Source organism: Odocoileus virginianus, chromosome 1, assembly GCF_023699985.2.
Source record: "Odocoileus virginianus isolate 20LAN1187 ecotype Illinois chromosome 1, Ovbor_1.2, whole genome shotgun sequence".
NCBI lineage: Eukaryota > Metazoa > Chordata > Mammalia > Artiodactyla > Cervidae > Odocoileus > Odocoileus virginianus.
The window spans coordinates 70,466,753-70,493,736 of NC_069674.1; the positions used below are offsets into that span (position 1 = coordinate 70,466,753).

At 38.6% G+C, this 26,984-nt stretch overlaps 1 protein-coding gene across 3 annotated transcripts in view; it reads left to right on the forward strand.

The window, feature by feature from the left end:
- Positions 1 to 26,984, forward strand: part of RELN (reelin) — a 534,275-nt gene that overhangs the window by 441,403 nt on the left and 65,888 nt on the right. For all 3 annotated transcript variants that reach the window (XM_070469617.1, XM_070469611.1, XM_070469614.1), the window contains exons 32-42: positions 5,669 to 5,827; positions 6,014 to 6,202; positions 6,736 to 7,009; positions 9,695 to 9,835; positions 9,942 to 10,119; positions 13,339 to 13,423; positions 14,242 to 14,424; positions 16,538 to 16,709; positions 16,812 to 16,914; positions 18,629 to 18,858; positions 26,549 to 26,769. In XM_070469617.1, the coding sequence (XP_070325718.1) occupies positions 5,669 to 5,827; positions 6,014 to 6,202; positions 6,736 to 7,009; positions 9,695 to 9,835; positions 9,942 to 10,119; positions 13,339 to 13,423; positions 14,242 to 14,424; positions 16,538 to 16,709; positions 16,812 to 16,914; positions 18,629 to 18,858; positions 26,549 to 26,769 (1,935 nt within the window). The remainder of the gene's footprint in view (positions 1 to 5,668; positions 5,828 to 6,013; positions 6,203 to 6,735; positions 7,010 to 9,694; positions 9,836 to 9,941; positions 10,120 to 13,338; positions 13,424 to 14,241; positions 14,425 to 16,537; positions 16,710 to 16,811; positions 16,915 to 18,628; positions 18,859 to 26,548; positions 26,770 to 26,984) is intronic.

The window sequence follows — 26,984 nt, forward strand, 5'->3', positions numbered from 1 at the left end:
AAAAAGAAACTCTGACCAGAGTATAATGGGAAGCACCCACTTACTGACCTGAGGCTGTCCTCTGCGGTAACCTCTGACTACAAATGCTCTTGTCTGCCTCCTGGGACTTTTTCCCTTTAGGAACACAACTTATTCTCAACAACCCTGACCGTTTTCTTGAACTCACTGCTGCCTGTGTAATTTACATCCCACAGGCATTTCTCAGCCTTTTATTCAAAACTGGTTGTTAAAATGTAAATCTGCCTAAATCCTTGGACAAATCTCTTCCAGTGATAAAAGTAAAGATTTTCTGCATACTCAAGCTGAAGCCTCAATTTACATATTTGGAATTAAAATCAAAATTAGGCTATTTTCAGTAAGACTGGGAAGAATGAGGATGGAGTTGTCATTTTAAAAGGGGAATGTTTTATGTTTCTTAAATATTTGGTAGTTGAGCTAAAATGGCTTGGTTTATTCCGATGGACAGTGTTTAGATGACACAGCTAAAGAGGATCAGTTCAGTTCAGTCACCCAGTCATGTCCGACTCTTTGCGACCACATGGACTGCAGCACACCAGGCTTCGCTGTTCATCACCAGCTCCCAGAGTTTGCTCACTCATGTCCATTGAGTCAGTGATGCTATCCAACCATCTCATCCTCTGTCATCCCCTCCTCTTCCTGCCTTCACTTTTTCCCAGCATCAGAGTATTTTCTAATGAGTCAGTACTTTACATCAGGTGGCCAAAGTATTGGAGTTTCAGCTTCAGCAAGAGTCCTTCCAATGAATACTCAGGGTTGATTTCCTTTAGGATGGACTGGTTTGATCTCCTTGCAGTCCAAGGGACTCTCTCTCCCTCTCCTTGCTGTCCAAGGGACTCTCAAGAGTCTTCTCCAAAACCACAATTCAAAAGCATTAATTCTTCAGTGCTCAACCTTCTTTATGGTCCAGCTCTCACATCCATACATGACTACTGTAAAAACCATAGCTTTGACTAGATGGACCTTTGTCAGCAAAGTAATGTGTCTGCTTTTTAATAGGCTGTCTAGGTTTGTTATAGTTTTTTTCCAAGAAGCAAGCATTTTTTCATTTCATGGTTATAGTCACCATCTGCGGTGATTTTGGAGCTCAAGAAAAAGAGGCCCAGTGATTGATAAAAAATAGATAGATAGATAGAGATACTGACTGTTTCCCTTTTTTGCATTTCTCCATTCATTCATACTTACCTGAGAGGCATTCCATTGACCTGAAGAATTGAGGACCTCCTCTCTCCAGATCTTGCAGTTAGTTGCCTGCAGGTGTATGTGACAGTCCTGAAAAAGGCAGTGTGGAGAAAGGCAGCAGGCAAAAACCAACTGTAGCAGGGACCACTTGAGCTGTAATTCTCATATTCTCATGTACATCTGAATCCTTTCAGTTCGGTTGAGTTCAGTTGCTCAGTCATGTCCAGCTCTTTGCGACACCATGGAGTGCAGCATGCCAGGCCTCCCTGTCAATCACCAACTACGGGAGTTTACTCAAACTCCTGTCCACTGAGTCAGTGGTACCATCCAACCATCTCATCCTCTGTCATCCCCTTTTCCTCCCACCTTCAGTCTTTCCCAGCATGAGGGTCTTTTCAAATGAGTCAGTTCTTCGCATCAGGTGGCCAAAGTATTGAAGTTTCAGCATCAGTCGTTCCAATGAATATTCAGGACTGATCTCCTTTAGGATGGACTGGTTGGATCTCCTTGCAGTCCAAGAGACTCTCGAGTCTTTTCCAACACCACAGTTCAAAAGCATCAATTCTTCAGCACTCAGCTTTCTTTATAGTCCAACTCTCACATCCATACATGACTACTGGAAAAATCATAGCCTTGACTAGATGGGCCTTTGTTGGCAAAGTAATGTCTCTGCTTTTTAATATGCTGTCTAGGTTGGTCATAACTTTTCTTCCAAGGAGCAAATGTCTTTTAATTTCATGGCTGCAGTCACCATCTGCAGTGATTTTTGAGCTCAAAAAATAAGGTCTGTCACTGTTTCCACTGTTTCCCCATCTATTTGCCATGAAGTATGGGACCAGATGCCATGAAAGTATGAGACCAGATGCCATGATCTTAGTTTTCGGAATGTTGAGTTTTAAGCCAGCTTTTTCACTCTCCTCTTTCACTTGCATTAAGAGGCTTTTTAGTTCTTTGCTTTTCTGCCATAAGGGTGATGTTATCTGCATATCTGAGGTTATTGATATTTCTCCCGGCAATCTTGATTCCGGCTTGTGCTTCATCCAGTCCAGCATTTCTCATGATGTTCTCTGCATATAAGTTAAATAAGCAGGGTGAAAATATATGGCCTTGACGTACTCCTTTTCCTGTATGGAATGAGTCTGTTGTTCCATGTCCAATTCTAACTGTTGCTTCTTGACCTGCATACAGATTTCTTAAGAGGCAAGTCAGGGAGTCTGGTATTCCCATTTCTTTAAAAATTTTCCACAGTTTATTGAGATACACACAGTCAAAGGCTTTGGTGTAGTCAATAAAGCAGAAGTAGATATTTTTCTGTAACTCTCTTGCTTTTTTGATGATCCAATGGTTGTTGACAATTTGATCTCTGGTTCCTCTGCCTTTTATAAATCCAGCTTCAACATCTGGAAGTTCACGGTTCATGTACTGTTGAAGCCTGGCTTTACTTTGCATAATTTTGAGCATTACTTTACTAGTGTGTGAGATGAGTGCAATTGTGTGATAGTTTGAGCATTCTTTGGCATTGCCTTTCTTTGGGATTGGAATGAAAACTGACCTTTTCCAGTCCTGTGGCCACTGCTGAGTTTTCCAAATTTGCTGGCATATTGAATACAGCACTTTCACAGCATCATCTTTTAGGATCTGAAATAGTTCAACTGGAATTCCATCACCTCTACTAGCTTTGTTCATAATGATGCTTCCTAAGGCCCACTTGACTTCACATTCCAGGATGTCTGGCTCTAGGTGAGTGATCACACCATCATGATTATCTGGGTTGTGAAGATCTTTTTTGTATAGTTCTTCTGTGTATTCTTGCCATCTCTCCTTACTATCTTCTGCTTCTGTTAGAATCCTTTAGGAAGCTTTAAAATGCAGATTCTTTTTCAATAGGACTGGGGTGGTATGCTGCATAACAAATTATTCCCAACTGGGTGGCCTAAGGCAACGTCTGTTATCTTCTAGTTTCTGTGAGTCAGGAATTCAGGTTCTGGCACAGGACCTCTCCTGAGGTTGCACGCAAAGTAAAAGCCAGAAGTGCGTTCATCTGAAGAACCAACCAGGGCTGGAGGATCTCTTTCCAAGATGCTCACTTACCTGGGTGTTGGCAAGGGGCCAGTTTCTCTCAGCGAACTTGTCCACAGGCTCTTTGTGTATCCTTCCAGGGGGCGAGAGAGAGGGAAGAGAGTGTAGACGCCACTTATGGCCTCATCTCAGAAGTCACCCAGTGTCTCTTCTACCATACTCTGTGTAACAGTGGCAAGGTCTAGCCACTCTGAAAAAGAGGAGAATTAAGCTTTGCTTTTTTATGGGAGGAGTGTCAAACAGTTTGTGGAGATGGTTTAAGAAACTTCACAGGTGGAACCTGTTCCCAGATGATGCAGGTGCTGATCCTTGGACCAGACTTTGAGTAGCAGGTGCTCAAGGACCACCAGTGAGATTTTAGTCTAATGATGCCTTATTTTTGGTACCACATCTACTTTCCAGATAGGTCTTCTGAGATAACTATCTAAATTATTTATTCATTCTCACTTGCTCTCTCTCATGTTACAAATATCAACCATATCAAACAAATTAATGTCCACAAGAAAACTATATTTTGAGCAAGCAACAAGGGTTGGAGACTGGAGTTTTGTTAGACACTCCTCACCTTGATTAGAATAAAGATGAGAAAGAGCCTCCCTTCAATTTTCTTCAGGAACTTTGATGTGGTTCTCTCCCTTCTGCAACACATGAGTCTGACTTCCACCCACTGAAGCTCCAGCTGCCCATGTCTACACCCATACACAACATAGTTCTCCCTACAGAGTTCCTCTTCTTTGAGCTGTTTTTATTCTCTCATCAAACACAATGATTTCTTCTATTTTAAATATAGTAACATTAATTCTCTTGAGATTTCTTTTGCACATTAGACATTATTATTCCTGACATCACCCCTTGTCAGATGTAGTGACAATAATTCCATGTAATATCAATTAACCTTAAAAGGAATTCTTTTAGTTCTATATTTTATCATATTATTTCTTGAAACAATTTTGCTAAACTCTTTGCTGTGCAGTACAACACAGAGATTGAGGTATTCTGCTTAGTTAATAATGAGGAAACTAAAAAGATATTATATGAACCATGGATTATTTTTCCAGAAAGATTGAGGGAACATGGCATTGTAGCTCAGATGGTAAAGAATCTGCCTACAATGCAGGAGATCCTGGTTCAATTCCTGGGTTGGGAAGATCCTCTGGAGCAGGAAATGGCAACCCACCCCAGTATTTTGCCTGGAGAATTCCATGGACAGAGGAGCCTGGCAGGTTACAGTCCATGGGGTCGCAAAGAATCAGACACAACTGAATGACTTTCACTACTACTACTACTAGAAAGATTGATCTATAATAAAATTAATATAACAAATACAAATTTACTAGACATAATTTATGTGAATATTCAGCTAGCACTTCAGTATCCCCGGTCATAATTTTGAATATACAGTGCCAGTCTTAGGAACAGTTATGGAATAGGCAATTAGATAGATGCCAAGAAAGCCCTCTGCCCTTCCCATCAAATAGAATATATATATTTTTAATTATTTGCTAATGATATTTATATTATATGTGTGTGTGTATATATATATATATATATATATATATTCTGTTGACTCCTACTGTTTCATCATTAGCAGTTTTTTCCTTTGCATTCAACATTACCCTTCCCCTGTGTCCTCTTTTAAAATAAAAAATGTTCCTGGGAGAGGCAGGAGGAATCACACATGAAGTATCTTAAACTTTCATGTGTATTCCCTAAGTCACACTTCTCTGGTGATCGGCAGAGGGAGATATGGGGCAGAAGAGAAACATGAAGGGGAGAAGGTGAAACAAGAGAGGAAGGTCAGAGTAACGTCAGAGGGGAGTGAGTTCTTCTGCTTTGCTGTGTAGTAATTTGTCTTTATTCAGTCTTCATTGACCAAGGTCTGACAGAGGATGAAGTGCCTGTAAAAGTATCCTTCTGCCTAAGAGAATTTCAGATTGACCTGTGCTTCCTATCTGGTGCATCAGTGGCAAAGAGCCCTCCTTGATTTTGTGCTGGGAGATTGAGATTGTCCTTCTGAGTATATAATAATGATATGAGACTTTGTACTGTTCAGGACAGAATCTAAAATTCAAATACATAATCTGAAGTGCATTTTTATGTCCCCCTTACCAACCTCCTCATTGCTCATACAAAGCTGAATGGTCTTTAAAAGAGCTTATGTATTTTTCCCCCATTTCCTAGGAGTTGGTGCATCAGAAACTGTCAAGAAATTGATGAGCCTTCAGGTCTACTAATTCATTGCTTGGAAGTTAGACAAATGTGCCCTCATTCTATGAGATGCAATTTGAAGTTTCTAGTACAGTCTTGCCACTTAAAATAATTCTGTTTCTTGCCTTTTTTGCCTCTAGGAAAGCTGTCCAAGTAACTGGATTTATGTCTTTTAACACAGGGCTTGTTGTTCAGTATTCAAATGACAATGGGATACTCTGGCATTTGCTTCGAGAGTTGGACTTCATGTCATTTCTGGAACCACAGATCATTTCCATCGACCTTCCACGAGAGGCAAAGACACCTGCTACAGCTTTTCGATGGTGGCAGCCCCAACATGGCAAGTTACTGCTCACCCTGACTTTCCTGGTAGCATTTAGGTCATCCAGTTAAAGCCACTTTGTATTGTGTGTTTTTTAATTTGCTGTCAGTTTCTAGATAATTTGATTTAAAACTGCAGTCATAAAGATATTCATATTGCTGTATAATGAACCTCCTGTAACTGCTTTTATTCATCTGATTTCAGGGAAGCATTCAGCCCAGTGGGCCTTGGATGATGTCCTTATAGGAATGAATGACAGCTCTCAAACTGGGTTTCAGGATAAATTTGATGGATCTTTAGATCTGCAAGCCAACTGGTATCGAATCCAAGGAGGTCAAGTTGATATTGACTGTCTCTCTATGGATACTGCTCTGATATTCACTGAAAACATAGGTATACATTTTCACTTGATAAGGGAGAATATTTAATTAACTAGAGGACTAAATTAACTAAAGCCCAAGAGGAGATTCTCTAATGCCAAACCATGTGCATAACTGCCTGTGCTGAGGGAGGCAGTTAGAAATAACAAGTTGTTTTGTCTTCTAGTGTGACTTGGTGAACCCAATGACAGTTTTTGCAGGGACTGTCTTTCATGTCATGTATAATATGACCAATGTTTCTTAAAAGTGAGACAAAATATCTGTCTGAGAGCATTCCTGTGTTTTATAACTTGCAGAATTAGAATTTGCAGACTCTCTGTTAGCCTGTCTCAAGGTGGTAGGGCTTTTCAAGTTAGCAGCCGTCCATATTTCTGAGTCTGTGCTAACTAGATAAAAACAGTCAGTGTGAGATGAAAAGTCAAAGCGCATGTGAGACACTATAGATAAGATATGATTTTTGTTTACTGCTGAAAGCATGACAAGCAGAAACACCAAATAAGAGAGAGCACAATTATGTGCCACCATTAAACTTTTCCTTCTTCGTAGGAAAACCTCGTTACGCTGAGACCTGGGACTTCCATGTGTCAGCATCAACTTTCTTGCAGTTTGAAATGAGCATGGGCTGTAGCAAGCCCTTCAGCAACTCCCACAGTGTACAGCTCCAGTATTCTCTGAACAATGGCAGGGACTGGCATCTTGTCACCGAAGAATGTGTTCCTCCAACCATTGGCTGTCTGCACTACACAGAAAGTTCAATTTACACCTCCGAGAGATTCCAGAATTGGAAGCGGATCACTGTCTACCTTCCACTCTCCACCATGTGAGAATTGTCATTTGGCTACATGTCAGAACTTCAGGTTTCTGTCACCTAATTGGAAAATAATTGTGATGCCACTTGGAAAGTCTATTACTCTTTCATGAGAATTATGCATGGAACATACCAGTGGGGAGAGAAAGTTCTAGGTGGTTGGGTAATAACTTTTAAATATGGTTAGGAGTTCCAGGAGTTTTATGAGGGTGAACTTTTTTGCTTCTTCAGCAACCTGAAGGCTGCCCAACAGATTCAGGTTTTAAATTGTTGTAAAAATAAACATCTACCCAATAACCAGAGTGATACTTAGCCACATGAAGCAGTTTGTAAAATCATTAGATGTAGAAGAGTGTCCTTTAGTTGTTGTTGGCTTTTCTCTTTTAATCTCCACACCACAATAAGAGTAAAAGGTTCAGTCTTTTGAAATGCTCATATCATTTTACATCTTTCTTCCCCTCCGCAGGATCTCAGATTACATTCAGCCCTACCTTATGTTAGGGCTTACAGCAGGTTCCCACTTCTGTGGTTTAGGTGTTGGATAGTGAAGGATCTTTCTAGGAACTAATGTTACTGTGGTGGGTGAGAGAGTTTGTGCCATGCTGGGTCTGCTCTCCCCAGATCCCTACATCTTCCTTCCACTGCCCTGCTCTGAATTGTAGGCACATTGGCCTCTGCAAGCTGCATTTGCCTGCTGCATGTGTTTTCTGGCTTCCTGGTAGGTTTAGGGAGTAACAGATAATGGCAAGAAAGTGGAAGGTGGAAACAAAGTTAAACCAGGGTATTCCTCCCCCTCCCTCTCTATCTCAAGTACATCTTGGCCAAGTTCAGCAGCTCCAGCTCCACCACCGTGGCCCTCCAGGTGACACTGGCCCCTGGCACTAGCAGCACCTCCTCCTGTATCTCTCCATCTTTGGACTTGCAGTGGCGTCCTGACTTTCCTAAACTCTTATTTCCTCACTGATGCTGCCACTCACTATGCATCCAGTACTTTGTAAATTCTCTCTGTTAAACACTTACAGTGGTTTCCATTTTCCTGGTTCCATTTTGATTCAGAGATGCACAAACAAGTGGCAGGAAAAAAAAACACCGGAAACCAATGTGTTTTAGTATTTAACCTAAAACAGTTTCCTGTGGACCCCAGAGCTTTAAAGAATGCTCACTTGTAGCTCATTTATTCACTCTAATTTTATTCAACAAACATTCATTGAATATCTCTGCCTGCAATGCAAGAGACACAAGAGACATGGGTTCAATCCCTGGGTCGAGAAGATCCTCTGGAGAAGGAAATGGCAACCCACTCCAGTATTCTTGCTTGGAAAATCCCATGGACAGAGGACCCTGGCAGGCTACAGTCCATGGAGCCGCAAAAGAGTCAGACACAGCTTAGCTACTAAACAACATTATGTGTTAGATCTCTGGTACAAAATGAATAAGATGATGCCTGGATCCAAATATATGATTTAGGATAACAGGTATTTATGCTATAAAATGCTAACAGTGACAAAACCCAGGGATATTATTGAAACAAAGGGGGATACTACCCAACTCAGTTTGGGGAGATCAAATGGAGCTTTCTGCAAGAACTGATGTCTGAGTTGAGTCTGAATTAGTGAATAGAGCTTATCTGAGTGAAGAGAGCTTGTGGGAGGTCATATGTGCTGTTGTAAGCCAAGAAAAATCCCAGAGACCAGAAGAAATATGAGTTGATGGGAAAACTCAAGGACTCGATGCTATTAGAGTACAATTGTGAAGAAATAGGCAAAGATGAGGCAAGAGAAGAGGGCAGATGATGAAGGGGGCATGTATTTCATATTAGCAGTTTGGCATGTGCAGGGGAAGCATTTAAAGTGTGTTAAACTGAGTGGTGACATGATTAGATTTCTGTTTCAGAGCCGCCACGCTGGCAGCTGTGTTGCATTGAAGGAGGACTTGTGTGGGGAAAACAATAGCACTTGAAATGTTACTATTGAAATTCCACTTCAAGTCAACTGTGTTTTACATTCCAAATAACTAACACATTTCTGCTGTGCAATCTGTTCCTAAATGAGAGACTGCTACTGCTGTTTGGTAAGGCTGTACATATTTCTGAATAAAGTGGTCTTCTGACAGTATATCCCGGTTAACAGATTGCAGATATAATAAAAAAAATTGGGGTGCATCATATCATTCTAGTCCTCACCTTTACTGGAACCAGGCCCTCAGGAACCAAAATAGAGGCAGAAGTTGAATAAGCTTCCATTTACTACCTCAGAAACCTTAGGGACAGTAGGACAGAAACCTCATGGCAAGAACTTTGTAAGATTCCAACTTATCCTCATGTTTATCATCCTTAGTCTCTTTTCCAGTACTGAAAAGTTGTAAAAGCCTGAAAGCAAAAACTAACATTCTGCATAGAGTTAAAACACAGAATAATTTGATAGTTCAAACTAACTTTTCCAAGTCACATGTGTTCAGAGGCTCTTATATGAAAGAAATGGTGAAATATTTTTAAAGTATGTTTTCTACTCTCCTGTTTCTGGGTCAAGAGTAAACAACATCCAAAATTTGGTACAAACAAAGTGTGTCGAATAAGAGAAAACTGGAACCCTGAGGAAGACACTTTTAAAATGAAAGAATTAATTGTTTTGTTTTTGAAGGTCACCACTCAAACCAGGTACGATTTGTTTGCTTTCTATTTTGTTTTGTTTTTCTTAGATCTCCCAGAACCCGGTTCAGATGGATCCAGGCCAACTATACTGTGGGGGCTGACTCCTGGGCTATTGATAATGTCGTGCTGGCTTCAGGGTGTCCTTGGATGTGCTCAGGACGAGGGATTTGTGATGCTGGACGCTGTGTGTAAGTTAATGAAATTGGCAGTTTCTTTCTTTGTAATGCACAAAGAAAGATAATATCTTGATCTCATTACGTATAATGCCTTTTCTTCACTCATTTTTTTCCTTAGGTGTGACCGGGGCTTTGGTGGAGCCTACTGTGTTCCTATCATTCCTCTACCCTCCATTCTTAAAGATGATTTCAATGGGAACTTACATCCCGACCTTTGGCCTGAAGTGTATGGTGCAGAGAGGGGGAATCTGAATGGTGAAACCATCAAGTCTGGAACATCGCTCATTTTTAAAGGGGTCAGATAAGATTCTTCCCTAGCACTGAAATCCCTGTCTTTTCTCAATGCTCCACACTGATGCATTTCTGTTCAGATGATATATTATTGTATACACTGTTACTGTCTTCTAACACATATCATGTTTCCTCTTACATTCACTGAGATCATTTTTTATGATCACTTAGGCATTAAACTCCTCCCTTGCTTTGGTAATCAGACCTTCCTTACATTCTGCTGGAATTACATATGTAAAAATGATATATACACTATTTCTAGAATCTTGACTTCTAGAATGTAACATTTTGTGTGTTTTCAGATATTTAACTTGAAATATTTTTCTAAATGACTTTATGGAAGATCTTTGCTTTTTCCTTCCATTTTCTTTCTTTTCCTCCTGCCAATATAACCGTTTGGTGACTCTAAGAAAACCAAACATTTAAGTCAAGTTAAATCATTAGTATATTTTTTGTATTTCAACCTAAATGTTGGTTAGAGGGTTATTAAGCAATTATGTGAAACTGTGCTGAGCTGGCACATCTTTGTATGTGAATACGTGCCACATCCTGCCCCTCTCAGCTGGGGCAGTTGGCTAATCTAGGTGTGCAAATGAAATCTTTAACAAAAATCCGCATGGGTCTCTGTACAACCTTAATGATTAACACCTAACACTTAGAAAATTAGAAACCCTGGAACTTTTTCAATTATAGTTAATAGATGCTGACTATCATTCTTGTTTGAGTCCAGAATTATTCTCAAGTTTTTAGATGAGATAGAAAAACACTTTAGGGGTCAGGGAGATTTATAAGTCCCTGAGAACGGTAAGTGACTGAAGAAATTGAGGTAGGACATTTCAGGGTAGAGACTGCTGTTTTGATTGTGTGCATTTTAATTCTTGTCTGAGGCTTTAGCTCTTATTACCACTATCTATTTGAAGCAACTGACAAGACCACAAAAGGTAAATCCTGTGATTCAAATATCTTTACCTGATAAAATTTTAAGCAGTAAATTAACCTGGTTTCTAGATCCTATGAACAAGGGAAACATATAGTCTTTTATATTAGGATTAAGTATTTTCTCTTTAAAAAAAAGTATTTTCTCTTTAGCCATCCAAATGCAAGGGCAGCCAAGCATTATATGTGTTGGACATATACTATCTATCAGCCCTGCAGGATGCAAAGAAGGCTCAAAAATGCCATTCAGTAGGTTGTAGTTTGACCTAGAAAGGCATTCTTTTGTGAAAAAGGAAATGATAGTTTCTTTTCAATGTTTTTAGATTCAGGAGTGCTATCTGCTATTAAAATAGCTTTGCATTTAGCACAAATGGATTACTGAACCTGGAAGAGGATCAGAAAAGAAGCATCTGTATGAGCTAGAATATATGTAGAAGCAGGGCAATACAGTTCCATTGGGCAATATTCCATATCAAGTACTTAACTGTAAATAAAATTTAAAATGTGAAAGAAAGATGCTTTCATATTTCAGATCATGCTGACTTTCAACAAAATTGCTCCTACAAGATACACTATGAAATGTGTCCTTTAATGCCTGACTTATATTGGCCCATGGGAGCAAGTTTATACTCACATTCTATAATCAAGGGTGAAGAGTAATCATATTCCTTTATCTTGATGTTGTCAAGGGATATTTATGAACTGGATCTGTTAACTACCCACCTCAAAACTTTTTCATTGTGAGGTGAAGTGACCTTTTCCCATGACCTTAACCTCTATATGGAGCCAAGCTATGAAAACATCCAAGGCCTTAAGCTGATAAGTGTATGAGGAAAAGGGTAAAGACATCAAGACATGAAGGATAGGCAGTGACCAAGCATTGTGGACTAAGCAGGGCAGAAAAAAGAAAAATAAGACTGGGAATATAAGGCTTTTATACAACCACCTTCAATCCTGGAAGTTTTAATCTATGCTTTGTATAAATGTAGTTGCTTTTTCATTATGATATCAAATAATTCTCAAATTCTAAATTTAGCATTATCTAGATATCTCTCCCCAAACCAAAAGATGATTTAATAAACAAAACACTGATATTTTATAAAGGATGGAGGATAGGTTTCAGAATCTGACATATCTGGATTTGAATTCTACTATCATCACTTTTGCAATCTTGAGCAAGTTACTGACCTTCTCAGATTTTCTGTTTCCTTATGTGCAACAGGAAGAATATGTTTCACTTATGAGTGATAGGTGTTTTAAAAGAGTAAAGTGGTTCTTTTAGAACCCAGCGTGTTGTGGGCACTCAATATGTGGTTGCTCTATAACAGAGAAGCCCATTACAAAATTAGTCTTATTAAAATTTTTCAGCTATTAAAGAATGTATTATAAAATAAATATTAAGAAGAGGAAGAATTTGCTTCCTCTACATTACATTCCACTTGGTACCTGTTAGCTGATAATTAAGAAGCCAGTAGACAGTTCAGTGTCCACTCAGTATCGGCCAGCCCTACACCACCAAACAGCCACTTCATTCAGAGTCATACTTGAGAAACTGAAAGGCCTGTTAGTACCTAGGACATTTCCATAGCGAAATTCTATTTTACTGGGCTGTCACTGCAATCCTGCATACATGGAGAAAACAAGCTGTGGAGCTGTCAATCCCAGGCAACCAGAAATAGTTAATTAGCAGAAAAATTACTAAAGCCAGTGTGATCACTTTCCGCCTTCCTTGGCTTCTCTGCATGAGCGCTTCCAGCCTGGGCTTAGGGACTTGCTTAGTTACGCCTTATTTAACTTGACCAACTGGAGGGTGTTGTGTCAGCCTGAATGAGAGCCTCCCGGGGCTGTCAGAGCACGCAAAGGAGTAAGTTTCTAAGACTCTTTGGAACCCTGAAAAAGTTACCTATTAGCTTCTAGCTTCCAGCAGGAGCTGGCACATTTTCCGTCTGTTTCCTCTTTACTCCTCTCACAACATGCTGTGATCAAAGGAGGCTGTTTTTTAAAAATGTTTATAGATATACAATAGTATCATTTTTGCACTGCTTTCTATAAAAGTCACAGCAAAGTGTGACTTAGAGTTGAGCCAATGAAATGTTATTCAAGCATAGCGAATGAAAGCCATTAAAAGGGGAAATGATCGATTTTTCCTTCCAAACTGGACCAAGTATTGTCTCTTGATCATTATGCATCTATTATTTAGCTAATATAAGTTAGATGTATAAAATCAAAGGAAAATACTCTCACAAATAAAGTAAGATTGCTTAACATGTATGTTTTTTTGTTTGCAGGAAGGACTACGGATGCTCATTTCAAGAGATCTAGACTGTACCAACACGATGTATGTCCAGTTCTCACTTCGATTTTTAGCAAAAGGTAAGTCATTTCTATGGGTATGAATTCACTATTTCTCTTCAAGCAAATTTCCCATGTATGATTCCTCCTCCGCAAAGAAATAACAGATTTTAGGCCATAAATTGTGTTATATGGGAGAACTAACATAAATTTGAGTGCATAAGTGTTCACAAATGTTCTTCTATAATATATATTCATTTTAATGTCGGGGTAAGATTACTACTTATTTTATAATGATTTCATACAGAAATAGTAATCATACTAGTCCTCTGCTGGTTAAATTTATCATCACATCCCTGAATTTTTTTTCACCACTTATGTCTAGCTGAAAGAAATTTAAATTTAAAAAACTTAGCTTTTGGAAACTTGGGGTTTTCTTTCACAGATGTAAACCCCTAAAGCCAACTCTGTCATTCTGACCTTTCATATTAACTAAATAATTTTCCTGACAAATAATGTCATTTGGATATAAGGAATTTTCAAGTAGATTTTTGATAATATTTTGAGATGTAAATGTTTGACCCTTTGTAGAGCTGTGAAGCCTATAAAATAAAAAATTTTTAATATTTCCTAAATGAAATATAGAAAAATATATGTTCATATTGAGAAAAAGAGGGAGATAGTACTGTGTGAAAAATCCAAGATTTGGTGTGTGTTTTGAGATATATTTATCCAGAAATTGCAACCCATCATCACTTGCCTCAGAAGCATTTGGACTGTAAAGCATCTGTGTGAATGCAAGTCAGGTTATAAATTGATGCAAAAAAAAATAGTCTAAGATTGTACAGTAGTCCCATTTTTATCACAATGTGTTTATGCCTGTGTTTTCTTCTTTCTAGGTACCCCAGAGAGGTCCCATTCTATTCTATTGCAATTCTCCATCAATGGTGGAATCACCTGGCACTTGATGGATGAATTTTACTTCCCTCAAACTACCAACATACTTTTCATTAATGTTCCCTTGCCATACACTGCCCAAACCAACGCTACAAGATTCAGACTCTGGCAACCTTATAATAATGGTAAAAATGCTTAAGTTCTCCTATTATCAAAACTGACTGTGGCATGTTAACATGCTTTCGCCTAAGGTGTGGAGGAAGTGTTCATCAGCTAAGTGACTTTGCTGTCGATAGCACATTTTGCATGCTCCACTTTTGAGGAGTTTCAAGGAATATCTAGCTTTGTATATCTCTACCTTCATACTTGACTATATATTATCTTCGTGTTTGACTCCTATACAAATATAGCTAAATCCTGTCATAGAGCTATGCTTTTTAAAAAATAATCCAGCTCTACCATTAGGTACTCATCAGTTGTAACTACATTTTTTACTGAATTCATTTAGGAATACATAGTTCTGAGTGCAGCACTTCGTTAATGAGACAGAACAACGTTAGAGCAAAATGCCGTGACAAAGAGGGACCGACACAAGCAGATAGTGCCTGAGATAAAATATTCTGTTATATACACTTGACTCAGTGATAAGTTAAAGTGAATGTATAATTTAACAGCATTTTCAGATGGTTATAGAAAACAATTTTACAGATTTGTAATGTTTTATTACTTACTGTATTTCTGTTAACTGCTTTTTATAAAGGACCAGACTCTACCAAATTGTATCTTTAATGGCCTAGGTAAGCACAGAGATATCATATTAAGCGAATTCTTTGCAAAGGTAACACAAGAGCGGATAAGAAAAATGTACTTCCATCTCTAAAACTTAACCTGAGTGTTTCCTTTATAACCAGCAAGTCAAAAAATAAAATAATTGTAACTTATTGTGAACAGAAAAAATAATCTTGTATAATCGCTGAGTCCAAAAATGCAGCCAGTTTTACAATCCAGAGGATAGTTGTCTTCATATTATGTTTGGAATGCTTACCAATTTTTCTTCATTTCTTTCACCAACTGCTTCCAAAACAAGAAAAGGGAAGAAAGCTACTAGGATTAGAACAGTGACAGGATTAGAGAGGGAAAGGCACATGTGACTTCATTTAAGTCATCAGGTTGTTTCTATAGGCTTCTATTTATAGATCCTTTTATATATTTTATAAGAATTCTACTAAAAGTAGGAATCAGTGAAGAAGCAACCTTGGGGAACCTTGTTGTTTCTGCTTGCCGTGGTCTTACCATCTCGTTTCCAGTTCAATCCAAGCAGTGTTTTGCAAAAGCACTGGGCTTGCCCATCTTATCTTCTCAGTAATATCTTCCTTGGGCTTCTCAGGTGGCTCAGTGGTAAAGAATCTGCCTGCAGTGCAGGAGACCCGGGTTTGATCCCTGGGTTGGGAAGATCCTCTGGAGAAAGAATTGGCAACCAATTCCAGTATTTTTGCCTGGAAAATCCCATGGATAGAGGAGCCTGGTGAGGCTACAGTCCATGGGGTCACAAAAGAGTTGGACACGACTTAGCAATAAAACAGCAAATATCTTACTTAAGCACTCTACCTGAGTTGCTGAATCAAATTCTATGACAGCCTAAAGAGTGATTTTCCTCATTTTCTGTATGCTCCCATATAGCTCCAACTAAACATATGTGTTTTGTAAAAAATTAAGGGAAAAATAAAGTAACATATAACAGACTGTTTTCTTCTGTGTAGTTTTTAACAATGAAATAAAGCTGCACAAGAAGCCGGTGTTGTAATGGCCATGGTCCTTAAGCCTAAAGGAAACATGATTCTGAATCATGAGTTGACTCTAAAATATCCTGAGTTGCTCCATAAATACACTAGTTAGTGTAACTCATTTCTAAATCCACAGGCTGACCATCCATCCTCATATATTCAGACATGTTACAGATTCTCCTAAACCATGAAAGCATAACTCAAAGCCCGCTGTTGCTGCTGGAGGGTCCATGGTACCATAGCACGGCTGTGACAGGAAGGGAAGCAAACTCTTAGCAGTCTTCTGAAATTAGTGAGGCTCTTTCATGCGGTGTCAACTTAAAAGAGTTGAAAGCGTACTTTTTTCCACACTTTAATCTGGTAACACAGTATTGTGTAGTTTGTGCTTCTTTGTCTAGAAGGCATACGTTTAAACCAATAGTTACTGAGTTCCTTCTGTACTTTCTTCCTTTGAGCAAAAATGTTCATCCAGTTTTCACCTTTGAAAAACTTGCTTTATCCAAAAATGCCATAGGTAAGAAAGAAGAAATCTGGATTGTTGATGACTTCATCATTGATGGAAATAATTTAAACAACCCTGTGATGCTTCTGGATACTTTTGATTTTGGGCCCAGAGAAGACAATTGGTTTTTCTATCCCGGTGGTAACATTGGTCTTTATTGCCCATATTCTTCCAAAGGAGCACCGTAAGTATTTAATTGAAAAGTTAAAAATAAAAGCCACTGCTCTATAGAGATCACAGTGAGCTTTTGCCTAAATGGATTCCTTGTTGTTTTCTTGTATAACAGTGAGGAAGATTCAGCTATGGTGTTTGTTTCCAATGAAGTTGGTGAGCATTCCATTACTACTCGTGACCTGAATGTGAATGAGAACACCATCATACAATTTGAGGTACTTGACTTTGTTCTATTAGTAATGCTTTAAATTTTATCTTGAACAAAAGCTAGGAACGAGGAGAAAAATCTCAGATGATTTCATGCATTATGACTTTCCATTTTTGTGCAAGGACAAAAGAGGTTTTACATCATAATTCATTTTTATTAGCAGAATGTATTGTCCTACCAAAGTGTATTTCTGAATTTTTAGTCCTTTATTTATGACATAATTTCCTTACCTACTACAATGAGAAATTGTCAAAATAAATTATTTCAAACATTATAAAAATGAAAAGGACTATACTATTCTAGTGCTATTTTCACAATGTTTATGTGTTACTTAAGACCCTGGTTAGTGTGATTATAGTCTATACCAGGCCAGCACTTTTGTTTAATATTTATCATGATGTCATGAATTTTACAGATAAAATAATGCTTACAATTTTTTTTTAATTTCTGTATATTTCATTACTCTTCATGGACTCCTTATATTTTTCAAGACAGAAATTAAAAATGTATGGAAGAAAAACTTTTATATATTTTAAAAACTTAGATAAAATCAGCAGAACCAAAGATACATTGTGCTAAGGTTCAATAGTCTTAACTTCTGAAGATACTTGTTTCATGATTGAAACCTATACTAATCATTGGACAGGCTTAAATTAGTGCCTAATTGTGTCAACAAAATTTTTAATATTTGCTCTAGATTAATTGTATCCTCTAAGTTAGAGTTGTTTCTTTCATCTTAAAATCAGAGACCAAATTATGGCCTTAGTGGAGAAATTATTCTCTATTTTAAGCTTTCTGTTATATTTTCTAATTTTTTTAAGTTACTTATATAACCTTATTGTATATTTTCTATTATTTATGCTTTAAATGTTAATATAAAGTAATACCTGTGGCCCTTTCAAGAGTTCTGTTATCAAAAGAATCTAGGTAGAAACAAATGCCTATAGTTGAAAAGTTTACTCATCAGAATAGTTTACCCATCAAAAGAAAAGAGGAGTAACTTCAACAACAACAAAAATTATAGAAATATATCCAGTTGCTATGACAGCAAGAAAATGTTAATCCCAATTGGAAGAGGGAAGTTTTTTTCATGAAAAGAATCACATGCATTTGTTTAAGTTTTAGTTTAATTCACTTGAAAGCATTAAAAAAGAAAGAAGTGATTGTGTCCCTAATGTTAAAAAGTCCTTTCTGAGAATGTTCTCACTATGCCAGAGAAATGGTGACAACAATTTTATTTCATTCTGTTTTAATATTGAAAAACACATACTGAAGATTCTCCATGTGCAAAACTTGGGATTGTTTGAAGGTGTCACGAGATGAAAAATAGAAGGTCTTCCCATACAGCAGTCTGAAAAAAAGCTAATGGTTAAAATTAGAGAAACAATCTTTTCACTACAGTTTGTATGGCTTGGCAATGAATGTGGGCTAAAGGTAAATTTTGGAATTCCATGCCAGTCTCTGCCTTATTCACTTCCTAGCTTTTTATAAAAATGAAGGAAAATAAATTTTTCATGAGGCCTTTTGAGGTTCTTTATGAAAAAGTATTATTTAAAGGTAATATGCAATATTACTCAGGCAAAACAGAATTTCATGCTGTTAAATATTTCAGCAAGACAGTTCCCAGGAAAATGGACCCTCGAGAAAATAATGAAGTGGTGAATCATTTCAAGGCTTGTTGCTCTGAGGTAATTTGTATCATTTTTTTCTTCTTCGTCAAGATCAATGTCGGATGCTCAACTGATAGCTCCTCTGCTGATCCGGTCAGACTGGAATTTTCCAGGGACTTCGGGGCAACCTGGCACCTGCTGCTCCCCCTCTGCTACCACAGCAGCGGCCACGTCAGCTCCCTGTGCTCCACTGAGCACCACCCGGGCAGCACCTACTATGCGGGGACCACCCAGGGCTGGAGGAGGGAGGTTGTGCACTTCGGGAAGCTGCACCTTTGTGGGTAAGGACCTGCTGCTTCCAGTCGGGTTTTTCTCATTTCACAGTTTTCTTCATAATGTCATGGTTGACTTGCCACTTTGTCAGGGAAATGTCTACCTTACATTTCTTCCTCAGTTCTCCACTGAAAGCAGATCAGTGGGTGTTTAAAACATAGGACACTGAGCTGACATACTACTAATTCATGGTTTGAGTGTGTGTGCGTGCTCAGTTCTGTCCAGCTGTTTGCGACTGCATGGACTGTAGCCCTCCAGACTCCTCTGTCCATAGAATTTTCTGGGCAAGAATACTGGGGTGGGTTGCCGTTTCCTACTCCAGGGGTCCTCCCAACCCAGGGATCAAACCCATGTCTCCTGTATCTCTTGCATTGGCAGGCGGATTCTTTTACCACTGAGCCTCCTGGGAAGCTAAAGAACATTTGGCTTGAAGATAGATTTAAAAGAGCACACCATGGGCAGCACCCTGTGCTGGGGTTCATATCTACATGGGTCTTTATTAGATCAATTAATAAGCAACAGAAATATAGTTTTCCCTCAGAGTTATAATCTGTCCCCCACCTCACAATTTAAATGCAGTTAGAAGTTTTACTTTCAAATTTCTACTTATATCCTTTGTGCAAGGAGAAGGCACATGTGGAGGGTTGAAGCCTGCAGAATATTCCAGGTATTTCATGAATATATATATATATACACATAAGCACTCTTCCCCGGGTATTTCTATTTTTTCAACCTTTCTCAGTATTCTTGTTACATATATGTGACTCTTCTGTTGAAAAGTTATTTGGAAGTAAAGAACTTCAATTCCAATAAATATGAAGTGAAAAATATAGTTCAAAAAATAAAACTAATAATATAGGTGAGCAGAGAGGAAAAAGTCAACAAAGCAACCTACTTCAGAATTTGTCTTTTCCCTCAGAATAAACAACTTACTCTTTCAGGGTATTTAAAAAAAAAAAAAACACTAATATTATACTTTCAAGATGGGGATAGATTTACATTCCCCATGTGAAACTCAGCATAATTAGAAGTCTCAAGTCTTCAAGTGAAACTACTAATACCTAGTACTTTTCTAAAAGGGTGAAAGTGAATCTTCGAAAGTCTTCATTCTCTTTGAACATAAATCCATTCACTCCTCATGATACCATCAGCAAAATTTTTGTAATTTGATTGCTAAGGACTCTAATATTTTGTGCTATTGAGTATATCATTTATTAATTCTTACTGTTACACCAGGATACTGTTCTAATTATTCAGAAATCTAATTGTTTTTTAAAAAGAAGCATTACTAAGTAAAACATCCTCAAGATTCTTTAGAAGTGATAGTCAAGGAAGCAAGGAGACTCTGAAGACCATAAGAATGGACAGAGCTGATGACTCAGTCAGCAGCACAACCAGAAAGCTACTATTAGGGTGTATGGAGCTGGGGTGTGAACCTGTCTATATATGAATTAGCAGGGGGAAATAGCTAAGGAAAAAACTTTCTATACAAAATCAATTGTGTTATTTAGGATTATATTATCATTATATGTTGCAAGAAATATAAAGAGGCTTACCAAAAGCAGTGGAAGAACTTATTAGAAACGTACTAGGAAAAGCATGGACTCCACTGAGAAAGTGTGAGGACATCAGCAAGAGGAATTTGTGATCCTTTCTATCTTGCTGATAGTAACATCACTCATCAGACTCCAGCTCTCATTTTCTAGAATTCTTAATTCTACATTTCTACAAAAGAAAATCTGAGCCAGTCAGCTATGACCAAAAGGCCAAGAGCTGCAACAGAGGGAGAGGTGCCCAAAGTCCATGTTTATGGGCAGTACTCGGTTGTTTAGTCGCTAAGTCATGTCTGACTCTTTTGCAACCCAATAGATTGTAGCCTCCAGCTCCTCTGTCCATGGGATTTCCCAGGCAAGAATACTGGAGTGGGTTGTCATTTTCTTCTCCAGGAGATTTTCCCAGCCCAGGAACTGAACCCATGTCTCTTACATTGTAGGCGGATTCTTTACCACTGAGCCACCTGGGAAGCCCTTATGGGCAGTGTAGACAGGGAAAAATGGTTGGATAGCCAATCACTTTAGCACCTATGACCAATACCGTGATCATTATGGTATTGTGAAAAGCTCCAGGTTTTCTTTGTAGTGGACTGTTAATTTCTTCCAATGGCTCAGGTAAGAATTAGGTTAAATAGAAAACAACCATAAAGATAGGGTGAAAGCCATGAGTTTAGATTGTCTTAACAACTGAGACATGCTTCCGAAAGTTCCTATATGAAAATAATCCATTTTAAAGGCATATGAAATAAAATCACTGCCAACCAGAGGTACTGAATGAAGCTCGCCACCCCAGGACAGTGTTCCAGGGTCCCAGAGCCTGCTCACTACCAGTTGGTTTTGCCCACCGGGCTGTGCTTATACATGAGGCGTGGTGATATAATTTAAGCACAAGAAATGCAGACATCTATATTTTTACCTACTGATATTGGGATTTAGTTTAAAATATGCCTCCTTTAATTATAAAAGGTACAGAACTTAACCATCTTGTTCTTTGTATTCCATGTGATTTTCATTTCTATGAAAAGAGTAAATGTGGTAAGAAGGCATGCCAGCTCTTACAGTGGTATGAACTTACCTTCCAAACTGCCGTCAACTGTTTCTGCAAAGAGAAGAATTTGCCTTAGCAGTGTTGTCTAGTCCTTGTTTCAGGAAAACAATTAGCACTCTTCTTAAAACCCACACAGGCATGAATTGCTGGAAGGCAAAAGTTAAATTTTCTCCAATTCAGTGAACCATTTCTTGGTTTGTATTCAGCATGGTACATAATAATGGCACAAATGCTAGATGCTAAGAAAAATATATTACCCGTGTTTAAATTGCCCTTTTATGTGCACTCACAGGACACTAGGTACCAAAAAAACTATACTAAATGTTTCAGGTGCAGAAATGGCATTTTTGCCATTTCAAATGTCAATTCACATTTGAAGCGTTAAGCTCCCATCACATTTTATTCACATCACCCTTGTGTCTTTTTCATTTGGAGTCTTTTTGTCTTTGAAACTTTCTAATTGTTTTTACTTTATACAGTTTCATAATGAGTCAACCAAAAACCGTATTTAATGAAAGCACTGCTGTGTGCTTGAAATTTAAAATTTACATTAAAAAACAGATCCTTTGAACACCACTAGCTTGGGAGAACAGACACTGACATACACTAGGGAGGGTGGCAGTGAGAAATGTTCAAAATAAGATTTCAGCAGATGGGGAACCACAGTGAACCCAGACCCGTCAGCCCATTTATCATAGTGCTTGCAGTTTCTGTGTCAAGACAGGTGAACAATAATAAATATCCAACCAAGGTGGTTCATTTGTATTCAGAACATTTGAATAAATAAGAAGTTCAAAAAAATCCATGTAGGCTTTTGTTCAAAGGAAAACTCCAGCCATTTCCCTCAGCTCAGCAGTCTGAAAGTTCAAAAGGTAGAAAGTGCTTCTTGCCAAGACTAAACTCTGACAGGCATTAGATAATAAAATTTAATTATGAACTGGCATTTGGGGGGCACCTTAATATAGTTGGGCTCTTGACATGAACAATGAAATTAGGGTTAAAATTATATGTGGGAACTTGACTCTGTCTGCTTTACTACCTACTAAACTTTAGAAGTATAATAAATGTTTCTGATACTGACTTCTAATTTCTGTTCTCAAAAAATTATTCTGAATTTTTTTTCTATATAATTGAAAATTGGGCCAATTCATGGGGTACTAATATGAGTGCACTGGGTTGGAAAGATCCCCTGGAGAAGAAAATGGCAACCCACTCTAGTATACTTGCCTTGAAAATCCCACGGACGGGGGAGCCTGGTGGACTACAGTCCATAGGGTCGCAAAGAGTCAGTAACTACACAGCGACTAACACTTGTGACTTGTGTCAGTTCAGTTCAGTTCAGTCACTCAGTCGTATCTGACTGTTTATGACCCCATGAACAACAGCACGCCAGGCCTCCCTGTCCATCACCAACTCCCGGAGCTTACTCAAACTCATGTCCATCGAGTGCTGATGTCATCCAACCATCTCAGCCTCTGTCATCCCCTTCTCCTCCTGCCCTCAATCTTTCCCAGCATCCAGGTTTTTTCAAATGAGTCAGTTCTTCGCATCAGGTGGCCAAAGTACTGGAGTTTCAGCTTCAACATCAGTCCTTCCAATGAACACCCAGGACTGATCTCCTTTAGGATGGACTGGTTGGATCTCCTTGCAGTCCAAGGGACTCTCAAGAGTCTTCTCCAACACCACAGTTCAAAAGCATCAATTCTTCGGCACTCAGCTTTCTTTATAGTACAACTCTTACATCCATACATGACCACTGGAAAAACCATAGCCTTTCCTAGACGGACCTTTGTTGGCAAAGTAATGTCTCTGCTTTTTAATATGCTATCTAGGTTGGTCGTAGCTTTTCTTCCAAGGAATAAACATCCTTTAATTTCATGGCTGCAATCACCATCTGCAGAGATTTTGGAGTCCAGAAAAATAAAGTCAGCCACTGTTTCCACTGTTTCCCCATCTATATGCCATGAGGTGATGGGACCAGATGCCATGATCTTAGTTTTCTGAATGTTGAGGTTTAAGCCAACTTTTTCACTCTCCTCTTTCACTTTCATCAAGAGGCTCTTTAGTTCTTCCTCAGTTTCTGCCATAAGCGTGGTGTCATCTGCATATCTGAGGTTATTGATATTTCTCCCAGCAATCTTGATTCCAGCTTGTGCTTCCTCCAGCCCAGCGTTTCTCATGATGTACTCTGCATATAAGTTAAATAAACAGGGTGACAATATACAGCCTTGACATACTCCTTTTCCTATTTGGAAGCAGTCTGTTGTTCCATGTGCAGTTCTAGCTGTTGCTTACTGACCTGCATACAGGTTTCTCAAGAGGCAGGTCAGGTGGTCTGCTTTCAACAAAAAGAAATGCAAAAAAGCAAAATGACTGTCTGAGGAGGCCTTACAAATAGCTGTGAAAAGAAGAGAAGCCAAAAGCAAAGAAGAAAAGGAAAGATATACCCATTTGAATGGAGAGTTCCAAAGAATAGCAAGGAGAGATAAGAAAGCCTTCCTCAACGATCAATGCAAAAAAAAAATAGAGGAAAACAATAGAGTGAGAAAGACTGAGATACCAAGGGAACATTTCATGCAAAGATGGGCTCAATGAAGGACAGAAATGGTAGGGACCTAACAGAAGCAGAAGATATTAAGAAGAGGTGGCAAGAATACACAGAAGAACTGTACAAAAAAGATCCTCACAACCCAGATATTCACAATGGTGTGATCACTCACCTAGAGCCAGACATTCTGGAATGTGAAGTCAAGTGGGCTTTAGAAAGCATCACTACGAACAAAGCTAGTGGAGGTGATGGAATTCCAGTTGAGCTATTTCAAATCCTAAAAGATGATGCTGTGAAAGTGCTGCACTCAATGTGCCAGCAAATTTGGAAAACTCACAGTGGCCACAGGACTGGAAAAGGTCAGTTTTCATTCTAATCCCAAAGAAACGCAATGCCAAAGAATGCTCAAACTAGGCAAATTGCACTGATCTCACACACTAGTAAAGTAATGCTCAAAATTCTCCTGGCCAGGCTTCAGCAATACGTGAACTGTGAACTTCCAGATGTTCAAGCTGGTTTTATAAAAGGCAGAGGAACCAGAGATCAAATTGCCAACATCCGCTGGATCATCAAAAAAGCAAGAGAATTCCAGAAAAACATCTATTTCTGCTTTATTGACTATGCCAAAGCCTTTGACTGTGTGGATCACAATAAACTGTGAAAAATTCTGAAAGAGATGGGAGTGATTTGTGTGACCATCTCTATAAGTAGCTCCTCTGAAAAAAGACTATCTTCTTTGAACTGAGTTTTATACGTAATAAAATATACTCAATTATTGTATTTCTGGCCTTCTACCTAAATATATAGATTACTTCTAAGGAGTTTATTATCTTCAGCAATATGATAGGACAATCATATTACAAGTAAAAAGCAAAATTACTTTTCATTTAAAGAGAAATTAAGAAATAAAAGATATTTAATTAAAAATAAACTTGACTTTGTCATTCATCTCTTTAAAATAATCTTTTGAAGTTCTCTGTTGCCAAACAAGACAAAATCCAAAACACCCTAGTGTGGCTCTTAAGGCTTTCCACAAAAAGTGATGTTCAAGAAACACTAACTGAGCATCTGCTATGTATGAAACACTGCACTAGGCACAAGAGAGTTTGCAAAAAAGAAACAAGTATGGGCATTGGTCTCTGGGATTCATAGCCTAAAAGGGAAATAGGTGTGCTTTTAAATACTCACAGCTGTGATAGCTATAATAATGGAACTTCCATCAACATTATGGAAGAGAGAGAAATTAAAGGACTAGTTATTTACTGTCTTACCCAGCAAATTTACTACCATCCTATCCAAAATAGGTATGCAAGCAAATATTTGTACACAAATATTCATAAAAGCACTATTCACAGTAGCCAAAAACTGGAAACAAACAAATGTTTATCAGTTGATCAGTGACTAAATAAGTTGATTTAGCCATACAATGTAATATTATTCAGTCATAAAAAGAAAATAATTCTGATACTTGCTACAGCATGGATGAACCCTGAAAACCTTATGATAGGGGATTAAAGCCAGACAGTAAAGGTCACATGGTGTATGATTCCATTTATATGTAATATCTAGAATAGGTAAATCCACTGAGACAGGAAATAGCTTAGTGGTTTTCAGGGACTGGGTGTAGGGGGAAATCAAAAGTGGCTGCAAATAGGTGCAGGATTTCCTTTAGCATGAATAAAATGTCTTGGAATGTGATGGAGGTTATGAAAAGCTAACAAAGTGGATATACTAAACACTGCCAAACTGTACACTTTAAGTAGTTATTTATTACTTTTATATTATGAAAATTTTAAGTTCATTTAAAAAAGATTAGTTATACAGAGCCTGCATGCTAAGTCGCTTCAGTTGTGTCCGACTTTGCCAGCCCATGGACAGTAGCCTGCCAGGGTCCTCTGTCCTTGAAATTCTCCAGGCAAGAATCCCGGAGTGGGTTGCCACTCCCTTCTGCAGGGGATCTTCCTGACCCAGGGGTCAAACCCAGGTCTCCTGCATTGCAGGCAGATTCTTTACCATCTGAGCCACCAGGGAAGCCTATACAGAGTTTGTGTGTGTGTTAGTCACTCAGACATGTCCAATTCTTTGTGACCCTATGGACTGTAACTCACCAGGCTCCTCTGTCCACGGAATCCTCCAGGCAAGAATACTGGAGTGGGTTGCTGTGCCCTTCTTCAAGGAATCACCCTGACCCAGAGATTGAACCCAGGTCTCTGGCATTCCAGGAAGATTCTTTACCATTTGAGCTGGGAAGCCCCATAGATAATGTTTAATGGAAAATGCCTCACCAATAAAGTGTTGAAAAAGATACAAACCCAGGTGGAGTTTTGAAAGTGACACACTATTGGGAAAGGCTTGTAGAAAGAGGAACTTTATTGGCAACATCCTGGAGATTGAGGAATGTCATTTGTGGTCTTGAAATATTGAACCTTGTTTTCTACTTGAGTGTGGTGCAGAGGTGGTAACTGCCCACTGCTCACCAATCAGATGTGCTTACTTTGAAGATATTGTTCTGTTGATTAGCTTTTGAAAGACTTGTATCTCTTTTCCAGATCTGTGCGTTTCAGATGGTACCAAGGGTTTTATTCCGCTGGCTCACAGCCAGTGACGTGGGCCATTGATAATGTCTATATTGGTCCACAATGTGAAGAGATGTGTAACGGACACGGGAGTTGTATCAATGGAACCAAGTGTATATGTGATCCTGGTTATTCAGGTCCAACCTGTAAAATAAGCACCAAAAATCCTGATTTTCTCAAGGATGATTTTGAAGGTAATCTTTTCTTATGAAACCTATATAACTTTGTGGAAGAATTTACACATTAAGCACAGTTTGTGTGTGCTGTCGCTTCACTCGTGTCTGATTCTTTGTGACCTTATGGACTGTAGCCCACCAGGCTTCTCTGTCCATGGGATTCTCCAGGCAAGAATACTGGAGTGGGTAGCCATTCCCTTCTCCAGGGGATCTTCCAGCTCAGGGATTGAACC